We start from the raw sequence: 18,074 nt of genomic DNA, 5'->3' as shown, positions 1-18,074 counted from the left end.
TTGTTGTTGTCCAAGCTATGGCAATCAGCTATTATTCTGTTTATTTATTGCTCAAGAGAAAAAGAGTTCAGAAAAAGACTATATTCTTTTAATCTTGAATGTGTTGAACCAGTATTGCTTCTCTTCACTCCTGATTCCAACCGCCATTGTATGGTGGAGCAATATTGAACACGACAGGATTGAGCAATTATGTCTAAAAGTAAATATCGATTATTTAAACGATTTTCATCTTTTTTGATTTTGGAAGAGCAACAATGAAGAGTTGAGAAAAGCGGTGAGATGTGCTATTGAGTGTGGTTACCGACATATCGACACCGCCCATAAATATGGGAACGAGGAGGTGGTGGGCGAGGCAGTGCGCCAGGCAATATTAGACGGAGTGGTTACTAGGGAGGAGATGTTCATTACCACCAAGGTAGAGCATGAGGGAGAGTATGTGAGGGGGGATAATACGTGACGGAACGGTTATCAGGGCGGAGATGTTCATTGTCACCAAGGTATAGTGTGAGGGAGAATAGGGGAGGGGGATAATACGTGACGGAACGGTTATCAGAGAGATGTTCATTGTCAACAAGGTATAACGTGTGGTAGAGTAGGGGAGGGGGCATAATACGTGACGGAGTCGCTACCAGAGAGGAGATGTTCATTACCACCAAGATATAGCGTGAGGGAGTATAGGGCAGGGAGATAATACGTGACGGAACGGTTATCAGAGAGATGTTCATTGTCACCAAGGTATAACGTGAGGTAGAGTAGGGGAGGGGGCATAACACGTGACGGAGACGCTACCAGAGAGGGAATGTTCATTACCACCAAGGTAGAGCACGAGAGAGAAAAAGGGAGGGGGCATATTATGTGACGGAGACGCTACCAGAGAGGAGATGTTCATTACCACCAAGGTAGACCGTGAGGAAGAATAGGGGAAGGAGGATAATACGTGACGGAACGGTTATCAGAGAGATGTTCATTGTCACCAAGGTATAGCGTGAGGTAGAGTAGGGGAGGGGGCATAATACGTGACGGAGACGCTACCAGAGAGGAGATGTTCATTACCACCAAGGTAGACCGTGAGGAAGAATAGGGGAGGGGGATAATACGTGACGGAACGGTTATCAGAGAGATGTTCATTGTCACCAAGGTATAGTGTGAGGGAGAATAGGGGAGGGGGTAATACGTGACGGAACGGTTATCAGAGAGATGTTCATTGTCACCAAGGTATAGCGTAAGGTAGAGTAGGGGAGGGGGCATAACACGTGACGGAGACGCTACCAGAGAGGAGATGTTCATTACCACCAAGGTAGACCGTGAGGAAGAATAGGGGAAGGAGGATAATACGTGACGGAACGGTTATCAGAGAGACGTTCATTGTCACCAAGGTATAGCGTGAGGTAGAGCAGGGGAGGGGGCATAATACGTGACGGAGACGCTACCAAAGAGGGGATGTTCATTACCACCAAGGTAGAGCGTGAGGGAGAATAGAGGAAGGAGGATAATACGTGACGGAACGGTTATCAGAGAGATGTTCATTGTCACCAAGGTATAGCGTAAGGTAGAGTAGGGGAGGGGGCATAATACGTGACGGAGACGCTACCAAAGAGGGGATGTTCATTACCACCAAGGTAGAGGGTGAGAGAGAATAGGGGAGGGGGCATAATACGTGACGGAGTCGCTACCAGAGAGGAGATGTTCATTACCACCAAGGTAGAGCGTGAGGGAGAATAGAGGAAGGAGGATAATACGTGACGGAACGGTTATCAGAGAGATGTTCATTGTCACCAAGGTATAGCGTAAGGTAGAGTAGGGGAGGGGGCATAATACGTGACGGAGACGCTACCAAAGAGGGGATGTTCATTACCACCAAGGTAGAGGGTGAGAGAGAATAGGGGAGGGGGCATAATACGTGACGGAGACGCTACCAAGGTAGAGCGTGAGAGAGAGTAGGGGAAGGAGGATAATATGTGACGGAGTGGTTACTAGGGAGGAGATGTTCACTGCCACCTTGGTAGAGCGCGAGGGGTGCGTATGGGAAGGATAATACGGGGCGGAGAGGCTATCAGGGAGGACATGTTCATTACCACCAAGGCAGAGCGTGAGAGAGAGTAGGGGAGGGGGGATAATACGTTACGGAGAGGCTAACAGCGAGCAGATGCTCATTACCACCGAAGTACAGCGTGTGGAAGATTATGGTGACGGGTGTGAGGTGAAATAAGGAATGTAGGATGGGTGGTAATCAGTTTGTTTCCTGTGAAGCTTAACATGGGTTTAGGGTTGAGTGTGCGTGCGTGGCATGTTTTGTTTATATTCAGATTCTTCGCTATCTAGGTCGAGAGATACAAGCTTTTGTATTTCTTATTACCGCTAGTTTTCCGTTAAAATTTTAGCCCTTCGATCAGTTCAGATAAATTTACCTTTGTTGTGACGTAGAGAGAGCAAAACGCCACTGTGTTCAATTCTGGTAAACATTTAGATATATCTTTGTGGTAGATATACAGGTTAGCTATGGTCCATGGAAAGTCCTCCGTAAAAAACTGGTCAGAAAAAGAGGTTTAAATTTATCCAAATAACCGCTGTAATGCCATTTGCTAAATTAGGAGTTAATTTTAAGAAAAAGCTGTTTTACTCTTTCATGAGCTAGTTTCTCGTCTTGTGCGTACTCAGTTGGCCAGGGCCAGGATGGGTGGGGACAGTGTGGCACCCAGTCTGCAGCAAAGTCTGGACAGACTTCAAATGGATTACGTCGACTTGTACTTAGTGCACTCACCTTTTGGATATAAGGTACTTCAACATTCATTTCTAAATTTCCATTGCGTTCTCATCTTGGTTGATTTTTTTTCGTAGGATTTCGTCATCTCAGAATTCTGACCGTTTTGCATATTTTTTTTTTGAGAGGAATATTCTCGAGCAACGCTTTAATAAATCAAAAATAAATGATTTTGATTGCATATTGTAGCTAAACGCATAAATGAGAGTAGGGCTGAGATCTGTTTATTCTCTGCGTGGTTTTCTCCTTAACCGCTCTGTATCGTCACATGTACATTCATTAACCTGGAACTCTTAAAGCTGTACGCAATGAAAACAGATTTACCTTTATATTGAAGTCATTTTTAATTCATATATCACCCCCTTGTGCAATAATATTCAATAATAAATACCTAAACGCCTCAAGTAACACAACTGTAACCGATGCAGTCACTCGGACAGCATCCGAACTTTGCAAACCACTGTTCACTAATTCGTCTAGTCTTCCTAAACTTAAGATCATATTTTTGTGACGTCCTGAATTTTACCTCACTGACAAACCGTGCATATCGCTTGTTGGGTTTGACACAGCAACGGACTTGGGATATATATACACATTCCAGACAGCTCAGTGAATGCCATACCTAAACCAGACTTTCACAAGAACCTGACAACATCAGATGTCAAAGAAGTTGTTCATGAATTTGCTGACAGATTCCAAGGTGTTGGCTTGTTGAATGAATCTGAATTCAAAATTCACCCTGACCCATCCGTTCAACAAGTGGCTCAATCTGCTCGTGGCTTTCTTCTTCATTTAAGGAAACAGGTAGTACCAGAACTAAAGTCTCTTCAAAATGCAGACATTACTGAACAGTAGAAGGTTGTACTCCCTGGGTTTCATCTATCGTTGTTGTATCCCCAAAAAGACAACACTGTGCCACCGTGAGTCGACATGCGTATGCCCAATACAGCTGTAAAACGTGAACGACATTCCATGGACACAACTGATGAAATGACACATCATCTTAACGGTGGTACGGTCTTCTCAAAACTGGATCTTAAACAAGGATATCATCAACTGAATCACATCCAGACTCACGTCACTGAACTACACTTGCAACTCACAAAGATATTCACAGATACAAACCCTTTCCGTTTGGACTATCCTCTGTATCCGAAATATTTCTACAGGTCCTCCAGCTGGTTTCTGGCTGATATTCCCGGCGTTATGAACCTATCCGGTCATGTTCTAGTGTTAGGTAAGAACGATCATGACCATGATGCATCTCTACGCAAGGCTCTACAACGTCTAAGAGAGTGGAACCTTACCCTAAACTTGCACAAGCATGAATTCAAAAAATGTTCAATTTCATTCTTCGGATTCACATTCTCCAAAATATGGAAATTCTCCAGACGCAAAAGAAAGTTCATGACATCCATAACATCCTAGTATCCGGGACCCCAGCCTCTATCAAGAGTTTTCTCAGCTTGACGTATCACGGTTTTTTCCAAACTATGCAACACTGGTGGATCTGGCCCGACAGAACACAACATGGTTAAGGTCAGATCGACAACAAACAGCCTTCCGGCAACTTAAGGACGTATTATCGTCTAATCCTGTTGTGTCATGCTGGAAACATCTATCTACGTAGACGCAAGCCTTGTTGGACTTGCTGACATTTTTACTCAAACAAACACATGTGAGATACAACACAACGTGTCATATTCCAGCAGAACTTTATCAGACACTGAACAGCGATACTCCCAAACTGAGCGAGAGGCCCTTGCAGTTTCACATCTCTATCTTTGGTAATCTGTTTACATTTGTAACAGACCACAAACCATTTGATCCAATGTTCAACAAACCATAGTCTCAACCTCCAGCACGCATAGTCAGATGGCAACTACTATTACAACCCTATGAATTCTCAGTTTTGTACTAGCAGGGAGAAGGTAATCCGGCCGATTTTCTCTCAAGACACCCTCAACAGTCGAAACCATCACAGACAGTGCTGACCGAGATGTGAACTTCATAGCTGAACATACATAGCTTAATATACCATTCCAACATCACTTTTGCTGCAGATTATCTAGAGCTCATACAACACGGATTCAAAAATGACAAAACTGCCGAAAGACATTCAATCAGGTTGATGGAATAAGATTGACTCTCATCTCTAGAGATACTACAAACTGAAACACTTAGCCCTTCAGACACGACATTACGTGGAACAAGGCTCATTGCACCCCCATCTCTTAGGAAACAAGTGCTTCAATTAGCCCATGGAGGTCATGAAGGAATAGTCAAGACAAAGAGACTTTTGCACAAAAAGTTCTTGTATCCCAAGATTGATTAGGGTGTGGAAAACCATGTGAACAGATGTCTACAGTGCCAAACTAATGGCCCCTCACAGAAACCAGAGCCCCTTGAAATGGCAGACATGCCTACAAAACCACAGATCTGTGTAAGTATTGACTACTGTAAACCAATTCTTCCAGAGATTATTTGTTTGTTCCCATTGATAATTACTCCTGATACCCCATAGTAGAAGTAGTGAAATGTACATCAGATAATCACCTTATTCCCAAACTGGACACAATTTTTGCAACACATGGAACAGTGGATGTAATTAAATCAGAAAATGAACGTGATTTTGCCCACTTTGCTGAAGTAACAGGATTCAAGCACAGCAAGATCACACCTTATTGGCCTAAAGCAAATGGCGAGGCCGAACGGTTTATCTGGACAATAGAGAAAGCTGTTCGAATTTCGTTTTCTCAAGAAAAGGAATGCAAGCGAGATCTAAATAGTGTCCTCTTAAATTACAGAGCCACAGCTCAGTCTACTACAAGAGCTGCCCGAGCTACTGTACTGTTCAGTTGATCAACCAAAACAAAAACTCCTCAAACATGTGTGCTCCATCAACTCTCCTGAGTTCTAAAGCAGTGCACGATCTGGAGATCAAACAGAGAAGACAAGAATGAAGGTGTATTCCGATCAGGCAAAATTCCTGTCTACCAACAAGGTGATTGAGTACTAGTAAAACAACAAAGACGAAACAAACTGACAATGAAATAAAGTCTAAAGCCATACGCTGTCAAGATTGTCACAGGGTCTGTGATGGATCTTATGGGCACAAATGGTGAATGGTTGGCAAGAAACAGTTCCCAGCTTAAACGTGTTCCCCTCGAAACCCAGTATCCGGTATTAACCTCGGGCGATATCGATGACGTCAGTGACATTCCAATCAACCCAACGCTAATCAACTGTGGAAACCAGACATTGAGGACGTACCCAGCCAGAGTCAGAAGGAGACCGATTTGCCTCCAGGACTATGTGTAGACTAGCTGATCTTTAAAATGAATGTGACTCTTCCTAACAATGAACATTTCACAAGTCTAACCATTCGACGCCTGCTTTGGTTATTGTGATTGGGCTTTTTTTTTTGCTAATTGTTTCAGTTCGTCAAGAGTGAACTATCTGAGAGATTTTATTTGACATTTTATTTGCTAATTGTTCCAGTTCATGAACCGTGAATGAAGTGAAGGACTTTCAAACGTAATTGATATATCAACGTTTCCCAAAAAATGAAATCTGATCTTTTTAATGACGTTATAACATACTGTTTTTATTTCAAATACTTTTTGCCGTTCTGATTCCCAGCATATGAATGTTCTTTTGAAAGAGATATAGTGTCTATGGTAAATAATAGCCGTTCCCTTAGAGGCATTATGGGTAATATACCGGAAGCGAAGAGTTAGCCATATTTGCGTGCGAGGACTAGTATATACGTTTCCATCATATACACACAACTCTGGCGTGAGATCTTTTCATAAACATTACAAATGGGCAACGAAAATCCAGCGACCAAGTAGGCAGTTGTCATTGCTGCCTGCGCACCAAACCACTCAAACGCTTGATACTCCTCATGGTTCCCTATTCAGATTCACCGCCAATAATGGACGGGCGAAGTTGTGATCAAATTTCATTTAAATCCGTAAATAATTTTTAGGGTAAAACTGTTAACTGGCAGACTGGAAATTAAGGCCCGACAAAAGCATGACCTGCTTAGCGCGGCTTATAACACGCATGTACGTGGTTTAATTTTGCAGAATCGAGGAAATGGAAGCTTACTGCCCAGAGACCAGACAGGTAGACTGGAGTATGAACACTATGATGCTGTGAAAACCTGGCGGGTGAGTGTAGGCAAAAAGACCAGCAAAAAAGCGCACACATCGGGGACCCAGTGTTTATTTGCAAATTCCATCGCTCTCACATCTTGTGGGGTTTTTGTAACAATAAGCGATCGACGACGTTCATGTGGTCGTTTGAGCAATCTAACAGTCGTTGAAGAACACTTATCTTCCACCAATACGGTGTACATATCTGTACGTCACATGTGGGAAGCGTCGGTAATTTGAAGCGTCGGTAATTTGGTTTGCACGAGGTCCCGTGGTTTCCTCCACACAAAAAACTCTCCCCACGGTGTAAGCGCATAATTGAGGATGGCGCTAAGTTGCAATAAAATAAATAAATAAATAAATAAATTTTAAACAGGAACTGTAGCTTCAGTCCCACACTGGGTAAATCAAACATCCTTGGGGGTCATATTGCTTCATTTTGAAACGAATAGTAAAGCTCTGGTCGACGCTGTGTCACTAAGAACTATAAACAAGTAACAGATGCGACTTACGACGAAGGGCTTGTTTTGACACGGCCGGTGTACTCTGGTTGTTCTCGTGTCAGTATGCTAATACTTGGTTTCGTGTCATTATGAGTGTTCACGGAGAAAGCACTCAAACTATCTCGGCGTTCGGGCCAGAGTGCCTCAAAAAGACACTGTCGTGAACAGACCGGGATAATTTTGAAAGCAACGTTAAACTCTCAAACAAACAGAGCTTAGTGGCTAGAACACCACGAGACTATGTCGCGTAAAATGATGAATGGGCCATAATCGGTTTATTTTGGGAAATCTCAGAACAGTTATATACGATCACGTTTGGTCGCCTGTATGTGTGCTGATTGTACGCTACCACTGCAAGTTTCTAGAGTATGCCGCTCCTGTCCGTGCCCTTGTGTCCCGGGCGGACGCACCTTCCTGCCTTCTTCAGGTTGACCATATATTGGATTGTCCGACAGTTTGTGCATAAGTTGATCCACTGGAACACTATTTGGCTATGAGTGACGCAAAATCACGCGTTAAGAATAGTCAGAATATTCGGGATATTAGGACGAGGATAGATGTAACATGAATCATATGCTGCCATTTATTACATAAGTACAATACGGTACAGACAATGAGTTAATATATTGTGATATTCTTTTGAGGGGACGCTGTTCTATTTCCCAAGTAGTCTATCAGTGTCCTGATGTTAAGAAACCCTTACATGTATCTAACAATCGGAAAATCTACCTATGTCAATTGACATCTGATCTCAGCATTTTAATGCAATGTGGTGATATTTACATATCTACCGGAACAGGAAATGGAGAAACTAGTGGATGCTGGGAAAGTAAAGTCCATCGGTGTGTCCAATTTTAACTCCGTACAATTAGACTATGTGTGCAGGAATGCCCGGATAATCCCAGTGACGAACCAGGTAGATATAAGACCCTACGGTAACTAAAATTCAAAATGAAAAATGTAGCATATATATATATATATATAATTTAAATCAAACATATTTACAAGGGCCCGAGAATACGTTTCAAATGCATGATAATTTCAGAAACTAGTTATGTATAAAGGCTGCTACAGTATATAGGCAAATGTACACGTATTGTGTAATTAGATTTCTTAGAAAGCTGGTTGTGACGATGGAAGTAATGCACAATTCTTCACATGTTTCTTTGATTGGTATTTTACGCCGGACTCAATTATGTATCACTCAGAAGATAGCGGCCGGCATTATGGTGCAAGGAAACCGGACAGAACCCGGGGGAAATCCACGAAGATTCGCACGTTGTACGATATGAGAGCAAGCTAGCATGAAGAATCGTTCCTGACAAAGTCAGAAATGTAATACCATAAACGAAAACTTACTTTTAATATATTACAAAATGTTGCTGGAATCACACCGTAATTATCTCGTGGGGTGAAGGGGATTGTTGATCTTGTTATTTTTATCTTGCAGGTTGAAGTTCATGCCTACTTACCCCAGTACGCTTTAAACGAGTTCTGCAGGTCAAGGGGAATAACTCTTACAGCCTATGCCCCCTTAGGCGCACCACGCCGGGCTGATGTGTAGTAAGTCCGAACCAGACTGAAATAAAATACCTATATTACTTACATATTAACGTTCTGTGCAGATGAGCAGTCCAGAAATACAAAACTCACCTGGCATGTCTTACATAATGACATCCAATAGAGACCATTCATATAAAAAACACCCAGGGTACAAAACTCACTTCGCATGTCTTACAGAATGACATCCAATAGAGACCATTCATATAAAAAAACACCCAGGGTACAAAACTCACCTGGCTTGTCTTACAGAATGACATGTAATAGAGACCATTCATATAAAAAACACCCAGGGTACAAAACTCACCTGTCTTGTCTTACATAATGACATCCAATAGAGACCATTCATATAAAAAACACCTAGGGTACAAAACTCACTTGGCATGTCTTACAGAATGACATCCAATAGAGACCATTCATATAAAAAACACCCAGGGTACAAAACTCACTTGGCATGTCTTACAGAATGACATCCAATAGAGACCATTCGTATAAAAAACACCCAGGGTACAAAACTCACCTGGCTTGTCTTACAGAATGACATGTAATAGAGACCATTCATATAAAAAACACCCAGGGTACAAAACTCACTTGGCATGTCTTACAGAATGACATCCAATAGAGACAATTCATATAAAAAACACCCAGGGTACAAAACTCACTTCGCATGTCTTACAGAATGACATCCAATAGAGACCATTCATATAAAAAACACCCAGGGTACAAAACTCACCTGGCTTGTCTTACAGAATGACATCCAATAGAGACCATTCATATAAAAAACACCCAGGGTACAAAACTCACTTGGCATGTCTTACAGAATGACATCCAATAGAGACCATTCGTATAAAAAAACACCCAGGGTACAAAACTCACCTGGCTTGTCTTACAGAATGACATGTAATAGAGACCATTCATATAAAAAACACCTAGGGTACAAAACTCACTTGGCATGTCTTACAGAATGACATCCAATAGAGACAATTCATATAAAAAACACCCAGGGTACAAAACTCACTTGGCATGTCTTACAGAATGACATCCAATAGAGACCATTCATATAAAAAACACCCAGGGTACAAAACTCACCTGGCTTGTCTTACAGAATGACATCCAATAGAGACCATTCATATAAAAAACACCTAGGGTACAAAACTCACTTGGCATGTCTTACAGAATGACATCCAATAGAGACCATTCATATAAAAACACCCAGGGTACAAAACTCACTTGGCATGTCGTACAGAATGACATCCAATAGAGACCATTCATATAAAAAACACCCAGGGTACAAAACTCACTTGACATGTCTTACAGAATGACATCCAATAGAGACCATTCGTATAAAAAAACATCCAGGTTGCAAAACTCACTTGGCATGTCTTACAGAATGACATCTAATAGAGACCATTCATATAAAAAACACCCAGGGTACAAAACTCACCTGGTTTGTCTTACATAATGACATCCAATAGAGACAATACATATAAAAAACACCCAGGGTACAAAACTCACCTGGCTTTTCTTACATAATGACATCCAATAGAGACAATACATATAAAACAACACCCAGGATACAAAACTCGGCGCTGAAACAAAAGAATCTACACTTATCCTCATTAACTAGATAATCACTGAAAAATTTAAAATCATAAAATCATATGTAATAAATGCAAGAATTTACAGAATCCTAAGCTTGTCAAGTGCAGCGTCATTGTCATCATTGGGCACATATCACAGCAATGGATTACAGAATCCGGGACTGGTACAGTGTAATATCACTGTCATCATCAGGCAGATATTACCACAGTGGGCCACAGAATCCGGGACTGGTACAGTGTAACATCATTGTCATCATCAGGCAGATATTACCACAGTGGGCCACACAATCCGGGACTGGTACAGTGTAACATCATCGTCATCATCAGGCAGATATTACCACAGTGGGCCACAGAATCCTGGAGTGGTAAAATGTAACACCACTGGTATCATCAGGGGGATATCACGACAGTGGGTTACAGAATCCTGGAGTGACAGAGTGTAATATCATTGCCATCATCAGGCATATATCACAACAGTGGGTTACAGATTCCTGGAGTGGTAGAGTGTAACATCATTTTGATCACAAGGGGGATATCACAACAGTGGGCCACAGAATCCTGGAGTGGTAGAGTGTAACATCATTTTGATCACAAGGGGGATATCACAACAGTGGGTTACAGAATCCTAGAGTTGTAGAGTGTAACATCACTTTGATCACCAGGGGGATATCACAACAGTGGGTTACAGAATCCTGCAGCGGTAGAGTGTTACATCACTTTGATCACCAGGGGGATATCACAACAGTGGGTTACAGAATCCTGGAGTGGTAGAGTGTAACATCATTTTGATCACCATGGGGATAGCACAACAGTGGGTTACAGAATTTTGGAGTGGTAGAGTGTAAGATCATTGTCATCACAAGGGGGATATCACAACAGTGGGTTACAGAATCCTGGAGTGGTAGGATGTAACATCATTGTCATCATCAGGCAGATATCACAGCAGTGGGTTACACAATCCTGCAGTGGTAGAGTTTAACACCATTTTGATCACCAAGGGGATATAACAACAGTGGGTTACAGAATCCTGGAGTGGTAGGATGTAACATCATTGTCATCATCAGGCAGATATCACAACAGTGGGTTACAGAATCCTCGAGTGGTAGAGTTTAACACCATTTTGGTCACCAAGGGGATATAACAACAGTGGGTTACAGAATCCTGGAGTGGTAGGATGTAACATCCTTGTCATCATCAGGCATATATCACAGCAGTGGGTTACACAATCCTGGGCTGGTAGGGTGTAACACCATCGTCATTATTAGGCATATATCACAACAGTGGGTTACACAATCCTGGGCTGGTAGTGTGTAACATCATTGTCTTCATCAGACATATATCACAGCAGTGGGTTACAGAATCCTGGAGTGGTGGGATGTAACACCATTGTCATTATGAGGCATATATCACAGCAGTGGGTTACACAATCCTGCGCTAGTAGAGTATAACACCAATGTCATCATCAGGCATATATCACAGCATTGGGTTACAGAATCCTGGGCTGGTAGAATTTAACACCAATGTCATCATCAGGCATATATCACAGCAGTGGGTTACACAATCCTGCGCTAGTAGAGTATAACACCAATGTCATCATCAGGCATATATCACAACAGTGGGTTACACAATCCTGGGCTGGTAGAGTTTAACACCAATGTCATGATCAGGCATATATCACAGCAGTGCGTTACACAATCCTGGGCTGGTAGGGTGTAACATCATTGTCATCATCAGGCATATATCACAGCAGTGGGTTACAGAATCCTGGGCTGGTAGGGTGTAACGTCATTGTCTTTATTAGGCAAATATCACAACATTCACCTACAGAATCCTAGGCGTGAGAGACAAAATATCACTTGTCATAGTGGATGTACATGTATCACAACAGTGGGTTACAGGTAGCCTACATATCTGTGCATCGTCATATTACCAGGTAAATACTAGTGAAAATCAGTTCGAGTTAGGAACAGCGACAAGACGTCCTTCATATGATTGCTTAGCCACTTTAGGAGATCGCATAAAACCGGTATATACTTTCAATTGGTCGGACACAATTTTTCAATCTGTAACAATATTACATTATCTAATAAGGAGATTAGTCTTAGTTACCGTTGTTTACAACAAATGTCTCATCTTAGTCTTTTAATATAATTTTTAACAATTGAATGAAATATTTAACTACTAATCTGTAATGCCGTATACAGTTTCTCTCAATTTTCGCGCATGTTTGTATTTAGATGTACCTAGTTGAAATATATTTGCATTGCTTGATTGTTTTCCTTGTCGCAGCCAGCGGGAAAACGACCCAGTGCTTTTAGAAGAAGAGATTGTCCTGAAGATTGCAAAGAAATATGGGAAAACACCCGCCCAGGTTAGACATAATAACAATTCTTTCAGGTACAATATTGACCAGAACTAACTGTACTTAAAGGGAAAATGAAAACCCTGATAGGTGAATGGACATGAGGCTGGATTTCACCGGTTACGTGCATGTGACCGTTGTCCAACTACTACACTGTCCTCACTGTTCTGGTTTTACTCTTTATTTTATAGTCTGTACTTTTTTACACGAATCTAGTTCATTAATTAAGAGCCTCACCTGCTGCTTTTATTTACAAAGTACATGAACAGAGACAAAGAAATAAAATTCTTTGAAGAAATTCCCAGATGTCAGGAAATTTTGGATTGGGCCTGACTCGACCTCCATTAGCGATGCACCGATAACAAATCTCGAATGTACTCTCGCTGGCCAAGAGGTTTAATGGGTTTTTTTTTTTACCTGAGGTACACTTGAACACGGAAAATCACAGCTTCCAATCCAGTTTCGGCTCGTTCGGCAGCGGCTTTATGTCAGGATTTTTGGGAGGTATCTGGCGAAATTCACAGTGTCGTATTAGAAGTGAAATATTCTTTGGTACGGCTATTAGTAGAACACGACTGGTTCGGGTTCAATCCCGACCTTAGGCGGTGGATCTCTGGATTCCCATTCTTTCATTGTTCGGGAGACGTTAGTCACAATAAGCGATCGTGGATGCTCCTGTTGTGGTTTTCACAGTCTAACTTTCACTTGTCTTTCACCAATGTGGTGTCAGACAGGAAATTGACAATTGTTTGTTGGTTTACTCAGAGAACTCCGGTTTCTTCAACCCATAAAACTGATTGCCATCGTACAAGAACAGCGTACGCCTTGACCTGAAAGAACAAAGAGGGACCTATGTGGCCGAGACGCAATGATCCAGGAGTCTCTCCCCAATGCAGACGCTGTGAGTTCAAGTCCACGCGGGTCGTACGTGGGTAGGTCTGCTAGCGGCTTGCCTGGTTTCCTCCCACCATAGTGCTGCAGGTTATAAATGAAATATTCTTGAATACGGCGTAAAACACCAATCAAATAAATAAACCTTAAAAAGAAAACATTTAGCTACCAAATAATTTATTAATTATATCAGTCGATCAATCAGTTATTTGATTAACCAAAAAAGTGTTGATCTTTATTCACAGATTTTACTGAGGGACATCGTCCAGCGGGGAATTGCAGTTCTACCGAAGAGTTCAACACCGTCTAGGATAAAGGAAAACATCGAGGTATGGTAACATTAGCGTACAGAGGCCAATTCGTACAACATCAGGTTTGACTGACAATTCCCCACAGTTTCAAAACCTAACTTGTATTCTTCAGCGAACAAAGTTGTTAGGGATGGGATTCCAGAGTCTACAAGATCAGGGAGTAATATTTGTCTTTGAGCTGTACACGTGGACATGAGTTTATCTGACAACAACAAAATTTTCTGACGTAGCGGGATGTCACATTACATGGATTCCACGGGAACATGTTAGCAAATTATTTTCAACCGTCGAGGTAGAATGTCCATGAAACAAACTGTACATAACCTGTTCTCCCGCACGTTTTTAAGCTGTTTCACGATCGAAGGCATCATATATTGTACAACATGTAAATGAATCATGTCAGCTTCTCAGAGACGGACGTTGTGAATTAAAAAAAGGTTGAGAAAACATAAAAATTGCATTCAGTTTAGTTGGAACAGTGTGAAAAGTGTGAAAAATTAATTGTAAATATTTTGTTTTCACATTTTTGTTTTCAATTTTTCTTTAAGAGAGACCGACATTTGAAAACAGTTTTTGAAGGGTGGGTTTTGGGACCACATCTCGTTATGCATTGTTTTTCATAATGATGTTAAACATGATATGGCACATGTTTAATAAATATATTCATCCTAGATTTTAGTTTTTTTAAAACAAATGTGTCTACCTACATTTTAATCACATTTGTATTTTTTTATATTCATAAATATTATCAAAATTCAAATTAAATGCATCTCTTTTATATTAACAAAGAATTTATATTTAAGTAAATTTATTAGACCTGCATCACATCCTTATTTTAGAACATTATGTTGAAAACAGTATGCATGCCAAGAAGTACTCATAAATACCCACCAACAACCATGTTCCAATACCACTTCTCCTGAAAAAAAAATCGAGAAAAAAGTATAAAATAATGTATTTACAAATAACTTTTCACGTTCTTTCATTTGATATTTGCATCATTTTCATGTTTTCTTCTTCTGTTAGTACGCTAATGATGATATCAGAACATCATCTCTGTTTGCATAACGAAAATTCACCACTGCGATAAAATCGATTTTCAGATTTTTGATTTTGAACTCGCGCAGGAAGATGTTGTCGCCTTAGCTGAACTCAACAAAAGAAAGCGACGGTTTTACGACATGCTTTGGATGTGAGTAAGATGTTATTAGCGATGTCTCTTTATACCGAACTTTTATTCTTGCTTACCACAGGCATTTATTTATTTATTTATTTATTTGTTTGTTTGTTTGGTGTTTTACGCCGTACTCAAGAATATTTCACTTATACGACGGCGGCCAGCAATTATGGTGAGCGGAAACCGGGGTAAACCCACGACCATCCGCAGGTTGGCATTCATTGCTCCTTTAGTCCTAAGAAATGCCAGGTTAAGATATTAGACTGATATGATGGATACCCTATGAAATATAGTTAGCCACGGTTCAAAAAAATTTACGCTGAATAAAGATATTTATCCCCTATTAAAGTGAAAAGTCCTAAAAAATACAAAGTCCTCGCCAGTTTCCGTGAAATTTTGTTGATGTGACGTAGTAATGTTCCTTCTGTGACGATGAATCGGGGCTGACATGACGTTGCGACATGACATGGCAGTTACGCTGGAATGACGTCATGCGCGTTTGAAAGTACGACGTCATTTGTTGCTATAAGTTAGTGATGGAGTGACATCAAGTGTTCTTGCATGTAAAATTGGAAACGGCAGAAAATTTTTATTTCCGTATTATCCTCTCGAGCTACCATCGGCTTTAACACAATGCGTTTTTTTCTACAATTAAAAAAAAAGTATTTCCGACTATTTCGATCCTCCTCTTTAAGCTTGCCTTTAACGCCTACTTGTCTTAACACTAAAGTAGCTAAAGTAAGCATATGTTTTTGCTTTTCAAGTATGTAATCAAAATGATGCATTTATTTGAGGGCGAGGGGCCTCCGTTGACGATTGGGTTGACTCAAGTCCAGCTCATGCTGTCTACCTCCCCTTCCGTACGTGAGAAGGTCTGCCAGCAACTGCTGATGACCGTGGGTTTCGTCCACGTTCTGCCCGGTTTCCTCCCATCATAACGATGACCGTCGTCATATATGTGAAATATTCTTGAGCACGGCCTATACACCAATCAAATAAATAAACAAATAAACATATGAGGGTGATCATGTGTTTAGTCAAAGGCAGATAACAGTCTTGAGAAAACTACGTATCTATTCATGCAGGTACTTGAGAACCTGTTAGTTTAAGACTCCTCTCAGATTGCGTATGGTGGATTCGACAAGTGGTCAGAAATACATGAAAGCAGATCTAAACCGATTGGTCAGAGGCTACATGATTTTATATCTTGTTTTGCACCTGTCTGTGAGTGGTTGTGCGTGTTTGCGTGCGACTTGTCGACACGCGATTTCTCAAAAGCTATTCTAAGTACGACGTCCCAATTTGATATACACATTCTCCGTTTTTGTGGACGAAACCTGACAAAGTTGTGAACTTGTGGACAATAGATAGTCTATTTTTTATAGACATTTTGACCTGACTGAATTCGAACGTGGGATTTTCCCGTAATTTTTTTTAACGTTTCTACTGATTTAGGAAGTTATTGTTTTCTGTTTTTTGCGTAAATCATAATTGATATTTTATTAACGGTCCATTCAGGTATAGAGCATGCCTAGGTAAGTCCAAGACATGCCTAGATATGTCTTAAAACGCGCTTTCATAAATGATTACGCCATCTCATTCTGGCTTCCTGTCCGGCCGTACGTAGAAAGGTCTGCAGCAGCCTGCGAATCGCAGTGGGTTTTCCCCGGGCTCTGCCCGGTTTCCTCCCACCATAATGCTAGTCGGCGTCGTAGAAGAACATTCTTGAATACGACGTAAAACACCAATCAAAAACTAAACAAAAGAATAATTACGGCAGTGTTATGAAACATTTAACGGGTATCAAAAATGTTGCTCTTGTTTCACTTTTATTTAGTATTGAATCATTCTAATCTCCGTGACCTCGACAGCAGACATCCACTGAACGATTTACAATGATATTATGTACTAGTATCAGTCGTAACGAGCACACATGGTATAGTGTTGATTAGAAATAATGTACCATTTCTCTCTGATGTGTTTACTTTGCAGGGCGGAGGGTCATCCGGATTACCCATTTACCGTGGCGTATTAACATCAACAAGAAGAGTCCCTGGAAAAGACACTATATCCGACAGTGTAACACTGAGATACAATGCACCTTTGTTCCACTGGTCATGTTCTCTAGTAATGTTAAAACTATTGCCAATGTGTAGCAAACCCAAACAATGTAAGAATATATATACTCGTATGATTGATATGAGCACTCCATGAGCTTTCCTTCCGCCTGACCGGAACTCATTTTGACCGGATGTGCTTAGATAGCTCACCATTTTACAAAATAAATACAATAAAATGAAAAAGGGTATCATTTCTCTGCCTACAAAATCCGTTTCACCATAATTTGTCAATTTTCAGTACGGCGTACAACATCTGTCAAATAAATAAATAAAAATAATTTACCAGTTTAGTCTTTAAAGAGTGAAACGTGTTTAGGAATATGTTCGTTCACTGGCTGTTGAAATAGCTTTATATATCACGCAGTTCGAATGACCTTCACTGATGAAGTGACCTTCACTGATTAATTGATCGTCGCTGACAGAGTGACCGTCACCGATAGAGTGACTGTTACTGATTGAGTGACGGTCACTGACAAAGTGACCTTCACTGAGAGAATGGCCGTCATTAAACGGAGTGGCCTTCACTGATCAATTGATCGTCGCTGACAGAGTGACCTTCACCGATGGAGTGACTGTTACTGATTGAGTGACGGTCACTGACAAAGTGACCTTCACTGAGCGAATGGCC

General features: G+C 41.0%; 1 protein-coding gene across 1 annotated transcript; it reads left to right on the top strand.

Annotated features, from left to right (window-relative positions):
• The first annotated feature begins 106 nt into the window (after positions 1–106).
• LOC135478041 (prostaglandin F synthase 2-like) lies at positions 107–17,627 on the top strand. The gene is made up of 9 exons (XM_064758305.1): positions 107–415; positions 2,659–2,775; positions 6,853–6,936; positions 8,224–8,340; positions 8,875–8,987; positions 12,875–12,956; positions 14,084–14,167; positions 15,253–15,341; positions 17,319–17,627. Exons 1-9 carry the CDS (start codon positions 398–400, stop codon positions 17,359–17,361), a joined length of 747 nt encoding a protein of 248 aa, XP_064614375.1. The 5' UTR covers positions 107–397; the 3' UTR covers positions 17,362–17,627.
• Positions 17,628–18,074: the final 447 nt, after the last annotated feature.

Source organism: Liolophura sinensis, chromosome 11 (genome assembly GCF_032854445.1).
Source record: "Liolophura sinensis isolate JHLJ2023 chromosome 11, CUHK_Ljap_v2, whole genome shotgun sequence".
Lineage (NCBI taxonomy): Eukaryota > Metazoa > Mollusca > Polyplacophora > Chitonida > Chitonidae > Liolophura > Liolophura sinensis.
This window is presented reverse-complemented; position numbering and strand designations above follow the sequence as displayed.

Bases quoted from the DNA above. Each gene is read 5' to 3' on its own strand.
- LOC135478041 (XM_064758305.1), top strand. The intron at 8,341-8,874 runs GTAGATATAAGA...TTTATCTTGCAG, and splicing joins TAATCCCAGTGACGAACCAG to GTTGAAGTTCATGCCTACTT. The intron at 8,988-12,874 runs GTAAGTCCGAAC...TCCTTGTCGCAG, and splicing joins CCACGCCGGGCTGATGTGTA to CCAGCGGGAAAACGACCCAG.